The sequence below is a fragment of the Mytilus californianus genome, unplaced genomic scaffold (assembly GCF_021869535.1).
Source record: "Mytilus californianus isolate M0D057914Y unplaced genomic scaffold, xbMytCali1.0.p SCAF_1, whole genome shotgun sequence".
Lineage (NCBI taxonomy): Eukaryota > Metazoa > Mollusca > Bivalvia > Mytilida > Mytilidae > Mytilus > Mytilus californianus.
Genome location: NW_026262581.1, coordinates 64879831 through 64897529, shown reverse-complemented (window position 1 = coordinate 64897529; position 17699 = coordinate 64879831). Strand labels below are relative to the sequence as shown.

Below are 17699 nucleotides of genomic sequence, written 5' to 3'. Positions count from 1 at the left end.
ACGATTGTAGTTGGTTATCGTACTTGCATTTTAACTTCCGCTTAGAAACTATGTAAACTTTCACTTTGTTGAAAAGTTATAATATCTTAAAACAGGACGAAGTCCTGTATGAACGAAGCAGGTATTGAGTTTAATGTTCAAAATGCATAAAATCGTAGCACCTGTCATGATGGGATGTTCATAAACTCAAAATCCATGCAGGTTTTTGGATATCATTTTTCTTCTGTTTCTCACTTCTCTGGTCTGAAGGCTGACACTAGCATGTCAAATGTTTTGTAGAACATCACTAATTAGTGCTGTTGTCTCCGTCATAAATAACAAAACGAGTATTATTCCCCCTTCAGGAATTTAATATTTAAGTATTTTTCATCCAGCTCTTTACAGTTATGTTACATATAATTTATAAAGATACAAAGTTTAAGAATTGTCGTTCATATATTTCTCTTTGGCTTGTTAACAAAGGCTATGCTGTTGTTTAAGTTCAATCATTGTAGCTTGTTATTTTGGGATAAACACAACCTCATTAGTTTATAGCAATACAAACCTCACCAACATGCTTTTTGTTTTGTTTTGCTGCATTGACATTCTGTATAGTTTGCGCAAGATTTGAGTCTTCCTATATAAAAATAACGAGATATGGGATGATTGCCAATGAGACATGGTACAATACTGGTTATTACATGCTAAATGAAGCCTATTTACATTATCCAATAACAGAGTATAAGATTGCATGATTTTATATCAACATTTATGCTGTTTCACCACTGTCTCTTGTTAGGGGAGGGTTGTTGAACACATGCTAACATGTTGAAGGCTCTTCTGTAGGCCTGTGTATTACACAATTTTTAAAGTGCTACAATATCAAAACAGCAAAAATACAGAATAAAAGTGATGTACCATTTTGTACATATACCAAAGGGAAATGTTGTTCAAAGCAATACATTTTATTGTTTCATTGTATTTTATTGAAAATTGGGATTTTGTGGCAAACAAAGCCTAGATTTCTACAGAAAATCCACAGACTTTATTTCATAGATTTTCGAATGAAAAAAACCTTGTGCTGAGTCACTTAAGTTGCAGGGGCGGATTCAGGCAGGGGCTTGCGCCCCCCTAAAATTTGCAAAGCATAGGTTGTCCTCATGCAACTTAATAAAGAATATTTCGATAATTTTACCTCAAAAAAATGTTCACCTAACATAAAATCCTGGATCTGCCCCTGGGTTGTGCCCACCATAGAAGGTGTACTTGAATAAGTCCATATTTAAACTTGTTTTAACCAATATCTTTATTGATATACTTCTTTTAGGGAAATCATTGCATTCAATAATCCTCGATCTATTTAAAACGAATTGTCAAATTTAGGAGTACAAGGGGAAAGGCTGTCGATTTTTTTTATAAAATTTCCATATGTTTAGCCTTGAAACAACAAAAGAGTACATAATCCTTAAGCCAGGTTAGGGGATGGTTGACTGAGAATTTGAAAACATGTTCTGTATGTGCCTGTCCCAAGTCAGTGTTTTTTTTTTAGTTGCTGTCTAACATATTTGATTTTCATTTTGTATTTTAAGTAGGCTGTTGGTTTTCTCATTTTGATTGTTTTGTCATATCAGGACCTTTTAAAGCTGACTATACAGTATGGGTTTTGCTCATTGTTTAAGGCTGTAAGGTGTCCCATAGTCAATAACATCTACATGTACATCATTTGGTATCTGGTGGATAATTGTCTCATTTGTAATCATTACTACATCTTCTTATTAAATTTTTTTTTTTTATATTAAAGTACTTTGAGGTTGCTTTAAAAAACTGTGAGTATTTTCAGTTATGGTACACTATCATGATTTATAAGAATTTTTTGTTTTGACGTGTGTTTTGTTTTCTTTTAATCTATTACATAAGTGCTCAGTGGTTTCCTTTTCTGTTTTATTGCATGTTCTTCATGCATGAAAATCTCTCTGAATTTAACAAATTTCTGGATTTTGACAAATATTTTCACTATATATTCTTTTACTAAATATTCCATTTTTTCTCATTTCTATGTTTTGGCACCTTCTATATGGTCACCCATGGTTCTGTCATGTACTCTTGGTAATCAACTGATAACGATTAAAGGAGGGAGAGTTCAGATCTCAAAAAGTTAGTTTAATCCTGCCAAATATGCCATCCCAAAGTCTTTAACCTTATCATTGGTTGTGTTATGTCATATCTTATTGTCTTGCCATTTGGAGAACATGGTGCCCATGAAAGATTTTTCATAGATTCTGTTTATGATTTATTCACACTTTTTAAGGACTTTAAGCTCGACATATTGTACGGACGCTATTTTTGAACACTGCATGTTGACCTCGAAATGTCTTTTTGTTATTTTGTGATGTGCAGTGGCTGTCTCATTTATGTATAGCCCTTATCTTTTTGAATCCATATGCATTGTATATACTAGAATTGTCAGAAGCACATCTGATGTATTTTTAAAAGGTTGGGGTAAAGTAAGAAAGAAAAGTTTAGGATGCATTTAACTGTATGGTCAACAACAATGAATATATAACATTACAATGATAGAAGCTCAAGGCAACTGATGCTCCATATGAGTTCATGATATTCCACAGGTTTTGCATAACGTAGATGCACGAGGGTTTTCTAATACCTAAAAAAGACAGTTTTTATGTGTACTTACAATTTCTTGCTGGCTTATTTTGTTTCTTTACAAATAGACTGACATCCAAAGAATAGATATACAGCTTAAGTAAAATCTATGCTCATGTATTTTTCTTTTTCTAGAATTGAATAATATGACATAGCAAAACAATGGCAAGAGGATTAAGCCCAGAATTTGTAGAAAACAGAATCCACACATTGACTCATGTTCCAGTGGAATGGAATGTCGACTTGCGAGATAAATACTATGAACTGGACTTGAAGATGAGTCAGATGAAAATGCTAGTCTTTGGTTTCCAATGGGGAGATGAAAGGTATTCAATAGATTTTTATGCTATATTCATTATTAATTATTTTCTTAAGTTCAGTATGGTTAAAATATAAATGACAGTCAGTGATTTTACAATGTATTGGAATGTCATTGCAGTATTTCTGCCTTCAAGGTTATACTTTGATAATGTCAAAACAAGGAATTATTTGAATCTGGAAAAATTTTGAATTCTGGAAAATTGATAAGAAATGTATGATGAAAACTAACCCAATTTAGGAGGAGTAAGTTAGTTCATACTGAAATATCAGTGAAAGTAAAATTAACCTTAGCCATGCGCACATGGCTAACCCTCTTTAGTTGGTTAGTTTTCATCATACATTTCTGATCAATTTTCCAGAAATCAAAGTTATTCCAGATTCAAATGATTCCTTGATTCAAACACTTTTAACCGGAGTTTTGATTTGGAGTTATAGAAGGTAGAGTACAAAATTCTGAGTTTGGAAATGCTGATAGAATTAAAAGAGTATTATAAGAATACACAAAAATATTTGAGGATTCTAATACCTCTTTGTATATATATATAAGTCTTTGTATGTGCCCTATAGTTTTCTACAAAACTAATTTATTATCTAAAGGATACCCTTGCTTGATATTTTTTACAATTACATGTAACAACTGTTTCATTTGACTTGAAAGATGGCCACTTTTCATTGACATCTTTTTAAAAAGATATTGAAAGATTTTTTAATCGAAACAACATAACATTTTGGCATCATACAATGAATCCCATTGTTAAATAATGAATTAAACGGGATGGCGGGAATTACTTAAACTAGACCTATGATACAATTATTACTTTTGTTTTTAATGACTATCAAAAAAAATGATTTTTTAAAGGACAGTGCTAAGATAATTACAAGCAATTTTATCATACCAATGTTTAATGACAAAGTAACATGCTGTTTTAAAGTATATGCAATGTTATTTTCCATCAATTGCAGTGGACCATTGCCAAGACTAGCAAACATCACAGACACACCATCAAGAATTCTCAAGTTGGATCTGTCTTTAAATGAACTTATTGCATTAGAACATGAAGGACTGCTACCATTTAAACAAGTAAGGGAATTGAATGCATCCCTCAACAGAATTAACAAGTAAGTCTGATATACTTTCTTTCAGGTTTGCCTATTTGTTTGCCTGGTATAAAAGGAATAAGAAATACTCTTATGATTCTTTAGAAAAATCTTGGTTAAAAAATTATTATGCCCCCGACACAGCGGAAGGGGCATTAAGTGTTACCCTTGTCCTTCTGTCAGTCCATATGTCCCAAAATTGGTTTCCGTTCTCTAACTTAAGTTTGCTTCAACCAAATGTTGTGAAACTTATACACAATGCTTATTACCACAAAACACAGATTAAGTTCGAATTTGGGTTGCATCACTTTTTAGTCCCCTACCGACAAAGTCGAAGGGGACTTTAGGTTTGCATTCCGTCTGTCTGTCCGTCTGTCCATCCGTCAGTCTGGCAAATCAGCTTTCCACACTTTTTTTCTTCGTTCTTGAAGATATTGATTTGATATTTGGTATATAGTTTTATCATGACAAGTTATAGATCAAGTTCGAATTTTGTTCGGGTCTGATGATTTAGTCCAGAGTTATGGACCATAACTCTGGACCATATCTAATGTTAGAGTACTATGTTAAACCATATTTCTGTACAAAGGGAGATAACTCATTTTTTAAAAGACATTCTTTGTTAAATTATTAGAAGAAATTTTTGGCAGGTTTGTTTGTTATTTAGTATAAACTAATTTTCTGAATGCTATATACATGATTTATATAAAAAAAAATTATGAAGAGAAATCCTTTAATTAGATAATAATCTATTTTTATTAATGTATATATTTCAATACATTACATTGTGTAGATAAAAGTTGTTGACATTTTATAGATAAGTTACAAATCTATATTAGTTTGTGACAAATGAAAGAAAAAATATTTGGAACTATTAATTATATTTGATTATAATTTGAAAATAGATATACACTGTATTACATCATATCTAATTTTAGAGAACTAATATTTTTTTCACTCATATAATCAGTTTTCCACACTGTTTTTAGTCATGCTTGAAGATATTGACATGATATTTACTTTTTGTTTACACCATGACAAGTTATAGAACAAGTTAGCATTTTATTCCAGTAAAATGAATTTTTACCCGGTAGGGGACTATGTATTGCCATGCAATACTCTCAGAATGCTTGTTAATACTGTTCTTGAGTCCTTTTATAACATTATATGCAAGTGGGGGCATCATCTGTGTCCCATGGACACATTCTCCATTTATTTTTGTGATTTATTCTGTAATTGGTTATAGGTGATACAATTTGTTAGATAAACAGTATTTGTTTCTATCATTCAAAAACAATGAACATATATTACCAGGTATCTTACGAAAACAGACAACCACTTGTATGATAGGTTTCTACTTTACTGTTTTAATTTCACATGTGCTGATTCATTGACTTGGATACCCACATAACATATTAATCGTATTTAAATGCAGTACAATTATCTCTCCTTACTGTATAAAATGTGCTATTAATGGTTATGTTATTTTTTTTTTCAGATTTATTGGCATAGAAGTGTTGAAGAATTTATATTCCTTGGACTTATCTCATAACTCAATAAACAAAATAGAGAATTTAGTTGGACTATCCTCATTAGTCATTTTGAATTTAAGTATGAATGAATTAGAAGATATTTCATATATGCCAAGCATGGTCAGTTTGAAAGTACTGAATCTTAACAATAATCATGTAAGTGTCACACTTCTTTGTTAATACACTCACGTTATATCATTAGTTTTATAGAAGTTACTGCTTTGGGTGCTTAAGGATGAATAAACTGTTGATGATAAATATAAGATTTATCATTGAAAGTACCAAGAGACACACAGAGATAGTTTCAAACTCATTATCATTTCTGAATGTTTTTTTTTATATTTGACAACAACATCTTTACAATTAACGATACCAATTTTACTGCATCTGATTCACATTTTGAAAATTAATGTCGTAAAAGTGATGCTAGAGGCCAATTCTTTGAAAACCTGATCGAAACCTTATGCAAATGTTGAAAATTTGATTATACCCTATTGTTTTGCAATAAATAAGGTTATAATTGTTTAACTTAGGTTGAATCTGGAACAACATTCATATGACATACTCTCTTATATTTCAGTTGAAATCTTTAGATGGTGTCCAGGCTTTGCCTAAATTAACAGAATTATCTGTACAGAGAAATAATATCGTAAGATTTATAAACTGTCATTTTTTTAATGCTTATACACTTTAGATAAGTGATCATGTGACATATCATGTGATATGTTTTAATGTTATTTAACCAATGTCAGTGAAGGTTATTTTCTTTTATATAAACTTTGAAAGCATATTGTATATATAAGGATAACATGGAATGGCAATGATTCTTTGAATTTGATTATTTAGGGATGCATAATTTTATCAATACTGTATATAAGAATTGAGAATATTTCATGGTGTAACATTAGCCACATGCTAAAATAGGAATTGGCTCTATATGATTCCTCGGTTTATTTGTCAGTGTGTAATGATAAAGATAAACAAATCAAATGGAAAATAAATCTTTTATATTGTTATTTGTATCTCTAAACCTTTTTTCAAAGCTCAACAAAACAGAATGGTTGTGCTATCGAAAACAAACGTTGAAATAATTAAAATGTAACTTTGTGAATGATTTTATATTTTGCTTTCTTACAGAATTAAATTGAAGATATTTATATTTTTCAGACAAATATACTTCCTTTAACCAGCTGCTTTCACTTACAAATACTAAATGCAGCATCAAACAAAGTGAACTCTCTCCATACAACAGTTGGTGTGCTTACTGAACTCAAAAGATTAGAGGTCATAGCTTTTCATGTAGGTATATGCCTGTTTTAACTCACCTGGCCCAACTGTCATCCATCTATATGTTGTGATTAACTTTGAAACAATTGGGCCTAATGTTACCAAAATTTTACTTGAATCTGCCTAAGGGAATCTAGTTTAGAAATTGTATCCAGGGATTTGATGCATAGATAAATAGAACATTGGGGCAAAAAAAGTGATGAATTGTATGAAGGGCTGATACTTAAGAATTTCACTGAAAAAGGGTAAGTTAGATCATGTAGATAGGAGTATAGAGATTTAGACTTGCAACAGGTCACCTACAGACCCCTCAAAAAGTTTTTCCAGTATTTATGAAATTGTTTCTCGTCTACATACATCATATATCCTTTCTTTTCCAGTCATCAAAATCGAGCAATGTTGTTTATATCATATAACACGATTTTTATTTTCTGTGTTTAAAACAGGGAAATCCAATTGAAAGAGAGAAAAACTACCAAACAGATATTTTACGCAGTTCTAATGTAATGACTTTGGATAATATATCAGTCAGACCTTTACCTAAAGAAAATTTACCAAGTGTATGTATAATTAAAAGATATGTTTAAAACATTTGTGTTTAAAATTTGAGGGAAAGTATTGTATAAGCTGATCTATGGAAGGCATAACTTTAATTTCAAATAATTATTATTGTAACATTGACCAGAACTACATATATAATCACATGAATTTTATACATTGAATACACTATTATTTTGACCTATGATACTTAAAACCAGAATTGGCTTTTTTTCTTTAAAAAACTAGGTAATACTGTCTTGAATTTGAATTTTGATGCAAAGGTAATATATAACATTACAAATATGCTATTGTATACATGTACTGTAAACCAACTTATTTTGCAGAAACTTTATTTTGGGATAAGTCTTTTCTTGCTGCCTTTGCGGTGATTATTTTTAGTAATATTTTACCTTTCTTAATGTACTTATATAAGGGAAGACCCAAGTTTTACATGTTCGTGACAATATAGATATGCATTATTTAAAACTAGCTTAAATGTAGATAGTTGGTTTTCATGAATTTATGTTTACAGTATGATGCTGGTAGTGGCAGACATATACAGAATATAGAAACATTAAAAGATGCAGCAAAACAGGCTTTCCAAGAGAGAATGAAAGAGTCAAAAGGGAGGATGGAAGAAAATGTTAATTTTCTACAGAGACGAATAATGTAGGTTACAGATTTCAATAATGAATTATTGGTAGTTTAAAGATAAAAGTATTAGAAATGTGAAATGCTCTCTATATGACTGTGGAGTTTTGCTTATGCAGTTTAGAATAAAAAATAAGAGTAATTTAATATTTGAAATCAGTTTGTATGGTGTAAATGTTTTAAATACCAATCTAAACTGTTCCGCAACCTGTCTAAAGAAAGTTTTAAGAAAATCATTAAAATTGCTACTAGTTTGAAGATTGATTGTACTAAGTGAGGTTTGACTGATTATAATATCATTTGTAGTTTGTACTCCAGGCACTGCAATTGTGTCTAAAAGTTATAAAGTATTTTGACAATTCATGCTTGTTGATACTTTATTCCAAATAAATGTGAGTTGGATGATTTGCTGTGGGCCTGCTGTGATGCAATTCAATGATAATGTCTTGCCTATGGCAAAAGATTCATACGAGATTTGATTACTTATCCGGCTGTGAGAAATATTGCAACTTACACATCTGGCAGAAATAGAAGTGAACACATACTTTCACCAAGATTAACAAAAAATTGTTCCAAAATTGTTCATGTTGAGACCTTTTTCGCTTGATGTTGGCCTCATTACCTGCTCCAGTAGTCAGTTTAACTTTTCATGATTAGGTCTATTCCTGAGTAAATATACATAACAGACGTAGGAGGAAAATTCCATTTGACATATTCTTGATCTCATTATTTGTCTTATTATTAGAATTAAAATATTTTTTTCCATTTTTTGCCTGAAGTATTATTGATAGAGTTGCTTTTATTACCTGTTGTATAGTACTGATTAAGATATAAAAACAAAGAAATTTTTCCCCTATTGCATGTTTTTGTTCATGTCGTAGCCTAAGAAATCATGTTTTTGTTCATGTCGTAGGTAAGAAATCATGTTTTTGTTCATGTCGTAGGTAAGAAATCATGTTTTTGTTCATGTCGTAGGTAAGATATCATGTTTTTGTTCATGTCGTAGGTAAGAAATCATGTTTTTGATGCTGCCTCTTCTTGATTTTATTTAAAATTTGGTGTTGGTGTCAGACATCTAATAATCTCGTAAATTAGACTTAATGGGGTAACGAAGAGCTTCATGCCCTTGTCCATTTCTGAGAGGAGTATGGTGATCCTTGATGTCTATTTTGATTAACTTGTTTGTTGGGTTATTGTCTCATAGACAAATACCCCACAACTCTTTAGTCATATTTTTTTCTAATTTAGAACTACTCCAAAGCAGTAAAATACCAGCTTTAAAGGAGTTCAAAGATTTATTTAATTAACTGTAGTCCTCTTCAAGATTTTTGAATTCTAATAGAAACCATTTTTCTATTTCAGAGATTTACAGAATGAGTATGTTGATTATGAAAATAAACTGAAAACAGATTTAGATGCATGTGTAAGGTAAGATGACAATTATTTTGTATTAGGCTTTGTATTTTATCAAATAAATTGGCCTACCAGCTGGTTAGATGAAGGAAAAGTTTAGTTATTTTTCTCCTGGTCTGTGTTCAAATACAAGATTATATATATTACCATACTGGAATTGAGTTATTTGTTAACTTGGATATCTCCCTTTTAACATTTTTGATTGATTACTGGTAAATTTCAGGTATTTGGATTCGCTCACAGCATCAGAAGTAGGTGGAGTGGACCATGATCAACTTAGAGGAGCAATAGGCACACCCAATTCTAAACCTTGGCATGTAAGTATATTTGTATTTCATCTAGACCTAAGTGTATTGCCATCAGTTGTTGTCTGTGGTTGTCATCATTATCATTGAAAAAAATCTTCTATAAAACCACTTGGACCAAACTTGACCACAATCATTCTTAGTTTATCTATTATAAAAATGCGTAAGGGTTCCGCGGAACCCAGTGTCTCGCCTACTTTTGCTGTTAATCGCAGGCTCAACAAAAATGAGGAAAAAATTAATAAAAATATTCCTCTCTATACTATCTTTTGATTGTAAGTAGCTTCTGTCCAAGTTTGGTAAAATTCCAGGATAGTTTATGAATCTAATAAATGTTTTAAAAACCTAAACTGCAGACTGTATGTAATGTTAACTGGAAGAAAAACTAAGTCCATTTATAAGTAAAATAAGGAAAAAATGGAACAAAATTTTAACAAAATTTCCTTCTAGATACTAGCTTTTAATCATAAACAAGCTTCTGTCCAAGTTTGGTACAAATCCAAGATAGTTTAAGAAAGTTGTTAAAATTTTAAAAACTTTAACCACAGAGTGAATGTAATGTTAACTGGCAGAAAAACTAAGTCCATTTATAAGTAAAATACTGAAAAAAATCTTTTTTTTTTTTTTACAAAATTTACTTCTGGATACTATCTTATGATCATAAACAAGCTTCTTTCCAAGTTTGGTAGAAATCCAGGATAGTTTAAGAAAGTTATTAAAATTTCAAAAACTTTAACCACAGAGTGAATAGTTGTGGACGCCACCGATGACGACGACGTCGACGGAATGTAGGATCGCTATGTCTCGCTTTTTCGACAAAAGTCAAAGGCTCGACAAAAATTATTGGAATATAGAGGTAAAATGCAAGTAATCAGCTTTTATCTTGAAAATGGTTTTAGATAGACAAATTTGACGAGGCGGAATTGCTAAAAATGTTAAGATCTACTACATACCATAATGGCATTAATTTAGATTTTTTTTAGATGACTTTTTAAAGGAATTATTGCCCTCTGCAATGGACAGATGAACAACTGAACATCAAAATTAACGACCTAATTACTCCAGGAAAAATAACATATATTATGCCTTAATATTTAAAATGAATATTGATATGTCAAATAAAACTTCCATTTGATATAGGTCAATAAATCTTATTCATCTATTTAAGATGTATAAACATTATTCTTCAAAATTTCTTGTTTCAGAGGAGAAAGGAAGGAAAACCAGATTATGGAGGAATCAAAGACACAGACGAGGTAATAAAGTCTATTATAAATACATGTATGTCATTTTTAGTTGTGTTTAGGCCACCCTTAAGAAATTCTTTGTTTGATGTTGCCTACCCATGCCTTGTATGGTTGGGTATGTAGGTAGGGATTTTTTTTGTTTTTTTTGCCAACAACATAAGTTACATGTTTGAGACAAGAAAACGACGTTAGAGCAGGAAAAAATCTTTAAAAAAAACAAAACGATTTGTGTCATAAAATTTTCAAGTAGGCTACTTTTTAGGTGGGTAGGAAAACAACATCAAATGATTTGAATTTTATGTTTGGCCTTATAGAAAGAATATAGTGATAGCAGGAAGTATAAAGTTTTCAGCTTATTAACCATGTTTATTATTTGGTCATTCATTCTGATCGTCTGTTAGATAGTTTGAATTACCATGTCCTCATAAACTACTGATGAGCTTTAAAGGGGAAAAATGGTGAGGTTTTTATTTCAAATAATCCAGTACATCAGCAATTTTGCTTTACTTCTTAACAAAGTGAGTTGTTCAAGGTAAACTTACATCACTTTTTTTAACATTCAATCCCATCTTTTTATAACCTATACTTATGGATTCAAATATAATTCCCCCCTTTTGTCTGCCTGTCCACCCAACAAAAACTTTCTGCACATTTTTATCAGAAACTACTACCGGTAAACAGAATGATTTCATATTTAGTCAGCAGCTTCAAAGTAATGAATTGTAAAGTTGGAACACTTTTTCAGATCTGTCAGATACTTACTTCCTGTTTGCCAATACTTTGAATTTTTCAAAATTTAAAATTTGAGAATATCTTTAGACTCATGGAACCTTAAATTGTGGCGCTACCTTGAAATATAAGGAATGTTTAATCTTGAATAATCACAAAAACTGTTGAGATCTCCATCTCTTAACTCTATACACCTCTAAAAGTATTATTATATGCAATAGAAGTTTTTTATGGCTACTTTTATTAATTATTATCCACAGCTATTTTGATTTGGGCCATATTAAGATATGCATTTTAAAATACAGAGCCAGTTGAACCTAAGGCTCATTAAGCAACAGGCACTCAGTATTTCTAGTACACTCTGACTATAATTCCTAAATGAAATAATTAAGGATACTTGATTTAAGGCTGGTTGGCTTACCCTTACCTCTCTACAATTACCATTCCTGAGGATTATGTCTATTCTGTTTTTTTTGTAAACCACAGCACTTGTCTTGGAGCCTTTTAACTACACTTACAAAATAATACAGAAAGGGATTTATATAGGCATACAGTTGTTATCTTTTTTTTTAATTATCATTTCAGTTACTTAAAGCTACACAGAAGGAACTTTTAAGACAGACTCCTGGCATGTAAAAATGTAATACATTCCTGCAATACTTGTATGCAGTATCTGTTGAACTGTGTTCATTATTTTCTAAAGGAGATTGATGTTTTTCAGATTCTGTTTTCATGAATGTTAAGACAAGAGAACACTTTTATTTATACTTGTCATAAGCATTGTTACTATGCAATAAAGTTTATTGCTACTTTGTTTTGACTATTAATGTTTCACTCCACCTATTGAAGTTTTTGACACAGTTTCAATATGTTTCATCAAATCAAGCTGTGTAACTAGTTACTAGCTGTACTGTTTGAATTTGATATAACAAATTGCAGTTGGGTCAGAAGTTTCCAATATGATGAGTGTAAAACTAACAGTCAAGTCACAGTAATTAACCAAATTATTAATGCAGTACAAATATCCCAAATATCTCCTTAATCACAAATAATCAAGTATTCAAAACTCTCAAAAGTTATGAGAGTCTTCAAATGTGAATTTGAATTCTTTTTTTTATATTTTATGATTTATTGATGTATGTTTGTCTGTCCTTCTGTCTATGCTTCCATCAGTCTGTCCCATAAAATTGTCTCAGGAACTGCAAATCAGAGCTTCATGAAATTTTGAAGCAAGCCTTATGAGCATGCTACATGCTATGCAGTTTGATGCCATTTCAAATTCATCTTTTATCAACTTCCTGTTTGCCAAACACTTATATATTGTTACTCATAATTGCCATGTATCAAATGTTCGTCACATTTTTCTCAAGAACTACAGGACTTTCTGAAATATGGAATCAAGCTTCTTGTGAGCATCCTCTAACACGGGAATAAACACAGCACAAAGGAGAAAATTAAAAATAAATCACATGGAGAAAGTATGAATACCTGTCTTTGAATGTAATGGTTCATTTAAACTTGTGAATTAAAAAAAAAATGGAAAGTGTTCATTAAATCTATGTCAAATTATTTTGATCAAATAATTTTTAAAGGACAATGGTCTCAGTTTTACCATACATTCCATTTATTTTGTTATTAACAGTATATATAATATATTTCTTTATTACTCTAGTTGTTAAATGTCTTCCATTTACTGCCCAGATCAATAGGTGATATGTATTCTAGTAGATGACTCTATCTTAAATAGAACCAATCTTAATTGAGTCAAATTTGCATTAAAACTGTTATATTATTGGTTATTATTTTTTTTCCTAATTTATTTATTCATACTGCCCTTATATATTTTGGCAAAGCTTTGTTATATATTTAAGGCTATGTTAGATCTGTGTTAGTGATGATTTTTTTATTGGTTTAATTGGATACTTTTAATGTATTACTGTATGGCAGGATCTATCAAAACCTGTTTCTGTTTTTAAATTTTTGTTTTATTTATCAGCTGCAAAATTTATTTAGATATTTTGACTTATAAAATTTGTTTTCAACTCTTCATTGGTCAAAATTATTATGATGTCAAATATCCTTTCTGTTTTCTGATTATGTCTTTCTTTATAAAACAATAATAGAGATTTTAAAATTCAATATTTTCATGCCAAAGAATAGCAATGAGAAGTCTATAGGACAAATAGTTTATTTTCATAACCTTATATGGTTATAACTGAGATGAGTGTTGAATATACTGTAATATTGAAACCATATCACTAATAATAAAATTAACCTCACCTTTTATTGAACTTCAGTTTTGATATATACACAGTATGATGTATTCATTTTATCTTGAATGATTCTGTATATTTATATTACCAGACCTAACCAAAAGGACCCATATGAATAATTGACATCACTTCAGCCCTTTGTGTAGTGTTAAATGAGAATAACACTTTATAAATTTGGGGCATCCAAAGCACATTTTGGGGATTTACCTTCATCAACCTAAACATTTGAAAGAAAAAGATGTCCAAATAAGTGAGGAGCCTTATGTCTTATAGGACATATAAAAGAAAAGCCAAATCCATCATGTGATGTGTGGAAAAATCTTTTAAACTTTTATTTTAGGGACTGTTTGCACCGAAGTTAAACAGAATTATTTGTAGGATGTACTTTCTTGTAAGTGTCCACTCTCCATTCCTTATTCCTCCAACATCTCAAGAGAGACTCACAATAGGAGATAGCTGTTCAAAGTATGGACCTCCCTTCTAAGAAATGACAAATTTTCACCAACACTGTTTACTCCAATATAACCTGTTGAATTTGTTTTCATATCATAGAAGTAGTTTGTAACCCCTGTAAGTACAAAAAATTTGTCAAGGGCCCTTGAATAGTTATTTATGAATACAATGAAACTGTCACACTGTGATTAAGAGGATGGTGATAAAATAAGAACAGACATCATACTGTGCTGGTTATAGTCTATGTAGATTGATGCGATGTTAAAGCTTTGATTTTGATGGGGATTTGGGCAGGGCAAGCAAAATTTGAATCCCATCTATTCACCTACATCAAGAAAGAGATTTTAGAAGATCACAAATCCGTCCTTCACACATAAAAAGACTCGGAAGGATGAAAATATCCCTTCTGGATACTGGATACACTAAAATCCCTACAAAAAACGATTGATTTTTTGTTTTGCCTGTGACGAAAGTCGCAGTATGCGATACATAGGTATTACTATACGGCGGCAGCTTAAACTATTTTATAAAGCTTTATATTTCAGAAGGTAGGAGACCTGGATGCTTCATGCCTTGTATGCAGATACCTTATGTTTCAAAGTTTCCATCTGTCATATGCCCATTGTCCTTGACCTCATTTTCATCGTTCAGTGACTGCTAGAAAAAAAATTACAGTTTTTTTGTCATGTGAATTTCTCACTTATTATGAATAATAGGATAACTATATTTGGTATATGGGTTCCTTGCAACGTCTACATGTCCATCAGACAGGGTTAACCTGACCTTTACCTCAATTCATGGATCAGTTATCAAGGTTAAAGTTACATGATTAGGTCCGTTTCTCAGATACTACAAGCTGCAGGTCAACAATAAGTGTTGTATGGAATGATTGTAAGGGGTACATGTCAGACTAGCAGGTTTCATCTGACCTTGACCTCATTTTCATGGTTCATTGGTCATTGTTAATTTTTTTGTGTTTTGGTCTGTTTTTCAAGTGCTGTAAGCAAAAGGTCAAATATATTTGGTGTATGGAATGATTGTAAGGTGTACATGTCTGTCTAGCTGGTGTCATCTGACCTTAATCTCATTTTAATGGTTCATTGGTCAATGTTAAGTTTTTGTGTTTTGGTCTGTTTTTCAAGTTATATAAGCAGTAGGTCAACTATATTTGGTTTATGGAATGATTGTAATGTGTACATGTCCATCTAGCCGGTGTCATCTGACCTTGACCTCATTTTCATGGTTTATTGGTCAATGTTAAGTTTTTGTGTTTTGGTCTGTTTTTCAAATACAAATAGCAATAGGTCAACTTAATTGGTGTATGGAATGATTGTAAGGAGTACATGTCTGTCTAGCCAGTTACCTGTTACCTAGCCCTAAGTCTTTATCTTCCTCATCTAACAGGAGTTTCGCTTCTACAGCGTACTTCTTTATTTGCACCCTAACCCTTACACACGGGACACTCATAAAATTGGTTATAGTATATGTTCATAAACGTAATTATTAGAAACAGTAACATATTTACAGCATGCGGACTAATCCATCACCATCTAAACGAAATTAACTATTTATTACTCAATCCACTCGTCTAGATTTCACTATTTATGTATCTATATATTAAACAGGCTAAACACTCCTGCCCTCGTATTAGCGTTTACTGTTCAAACACTATCCTTGTTTATTTGTTATCATAAAATCTAAAAAACTTTCCACTGTTCATTAGGTAAGCAATTATTCTATATATAACACGCAAACGAAGTACTTAAAATCTAAAATCAGTTGATATCTTATAAGCATCGGATACGAGTTTCAGTTCAAACACTATCCACCTCATAATATTGTAGAATAAGAATCACTATATAAATCCTGACAAAATCCAGTAAAATGCAGATCAAATGTATATATCGAAATGTTATCTGATATGGAATATATTTTGTTTTCCTATATACCGCTATACTGAGAATAAATTTACGGGAGCGTCTTTTTACCACAGAACACCACAGAATACCACAGAACACCACAGAATACCACAGAACACCCAAAATTTACCACAGAACTTCGAAATATTAATACTTCAGACATTATTATCATGTTATTGTTCATTCTTTTAATAATTTGACATTTATTATTCAAATAAATTTAATTTTTCTATTTAGGGTCGACTCACTATCGCTATGCCCCCAACGAAATAGCCAATAATTGGGATCATACCGAAAACCCCTAGCTATTAAAACCATAATATACAAAGAGTATTTATATTTGTGACATTTATATTTTAAATACATTTTAATCTTTTTTGAAATTTTTAATTCATTTATGAAAATACGTAATTATTTGTTAAATTTATTTTGTTTATCAGTTTTTTTTTTCACTATTTTATTATTTTTATGTTAAGAGTTGTTACAATAAATAATAAAAATGGTTAATGTGACATTTAATTAAAGTTGTTGTCAACAAATAATTAAACTTTATAAAAGTGATTAAAGGAGTTTTTAAGCTGATATCTAGAGTTGTTTCAAACAATTATTTAAACTTGACTAATGTTTGTACATCAAAGTTTTCTCCTTTAGAGTTACATATAAAACAATCCTGTGTTAAGGGCTACAAATACTTTCAAAAAGATATCTGAACTTGTTGTAGGACAGTTATATTTGAGTTGACTAATAACATATTATAAGTGTGTCTTTTTAATTATCAAAAAGTTCAAGTTCGATGACTGTTTTTGGATTCTTATGTTGTGTGTGTATCTTCTCTAATCATTTGACAATATTTCGGATTTTTACCAAATTTTGTATGCATTTAGAAATCGTTGAACTGAAACTTTATATCGAAAAAACTTGTATATGTAGCATTTACATATAGATTCTATATTTTTGAGACCCAAATTAATGTTGACCTTAGCAAGTTCACCGACACAATTTTTAAAAGTACCAAAATTTAATTAGATTAGCCAATTTTGACACTTGTCGTATTCACCAATCAAGCCAATTAACATGTCATTTAAGTTTTCACACCTGAGACATCAAATATATTTAATTGAATTACCTTATAAAATCAGGTGGCAACTAGAATCCAAACAATGAAGAATATTGTAAATATTCCATTATTAATGATATATATTATATTAAATAGAATGTTGATAGCAGTCTTCCTGTTCTCTAATCATTGTCAAGTAATTTCAAGAATACAATTTTTATAATAATAAAAATT

General features: G+C 30.7%; 1 protein-coding gene across 1 annotated transcript; it reads left to right on the top strand.

The window, feature by feature from the left end:
* The first annotated feature begins 12 nt into the window (after positions 1-12).
* On the top strand, positions 13-14049 carry LOC127706314 (protein phosphatase 1 regulatory subunit 7-like). The gene is made up of 12 exons (XM_052210832.1): positions 13-121; positions 2776-2966; positions 3925-4080; positions 5558-5747; positions 6172-6240; positions 6759-6890; positions 7325-7438; positions 7951-8087; positions 9432-9497; positions 9706-9799; positions 10993-11043; positions 12349-14049. Exons 2-12 carry the CDS (start codon positions 2803-2805, stop codon positions 12397-12399), a joined length of 1224 nt encoding a protein of 407 aa, XP_052066792.1. The 5' UTR covers positions 13-121; positions 2776-2802; the 3' UTR covers positions 12400-14049.
* The last annotated feature ends 3650 nt before the right edge of the window (positions 14050-17699 follow it).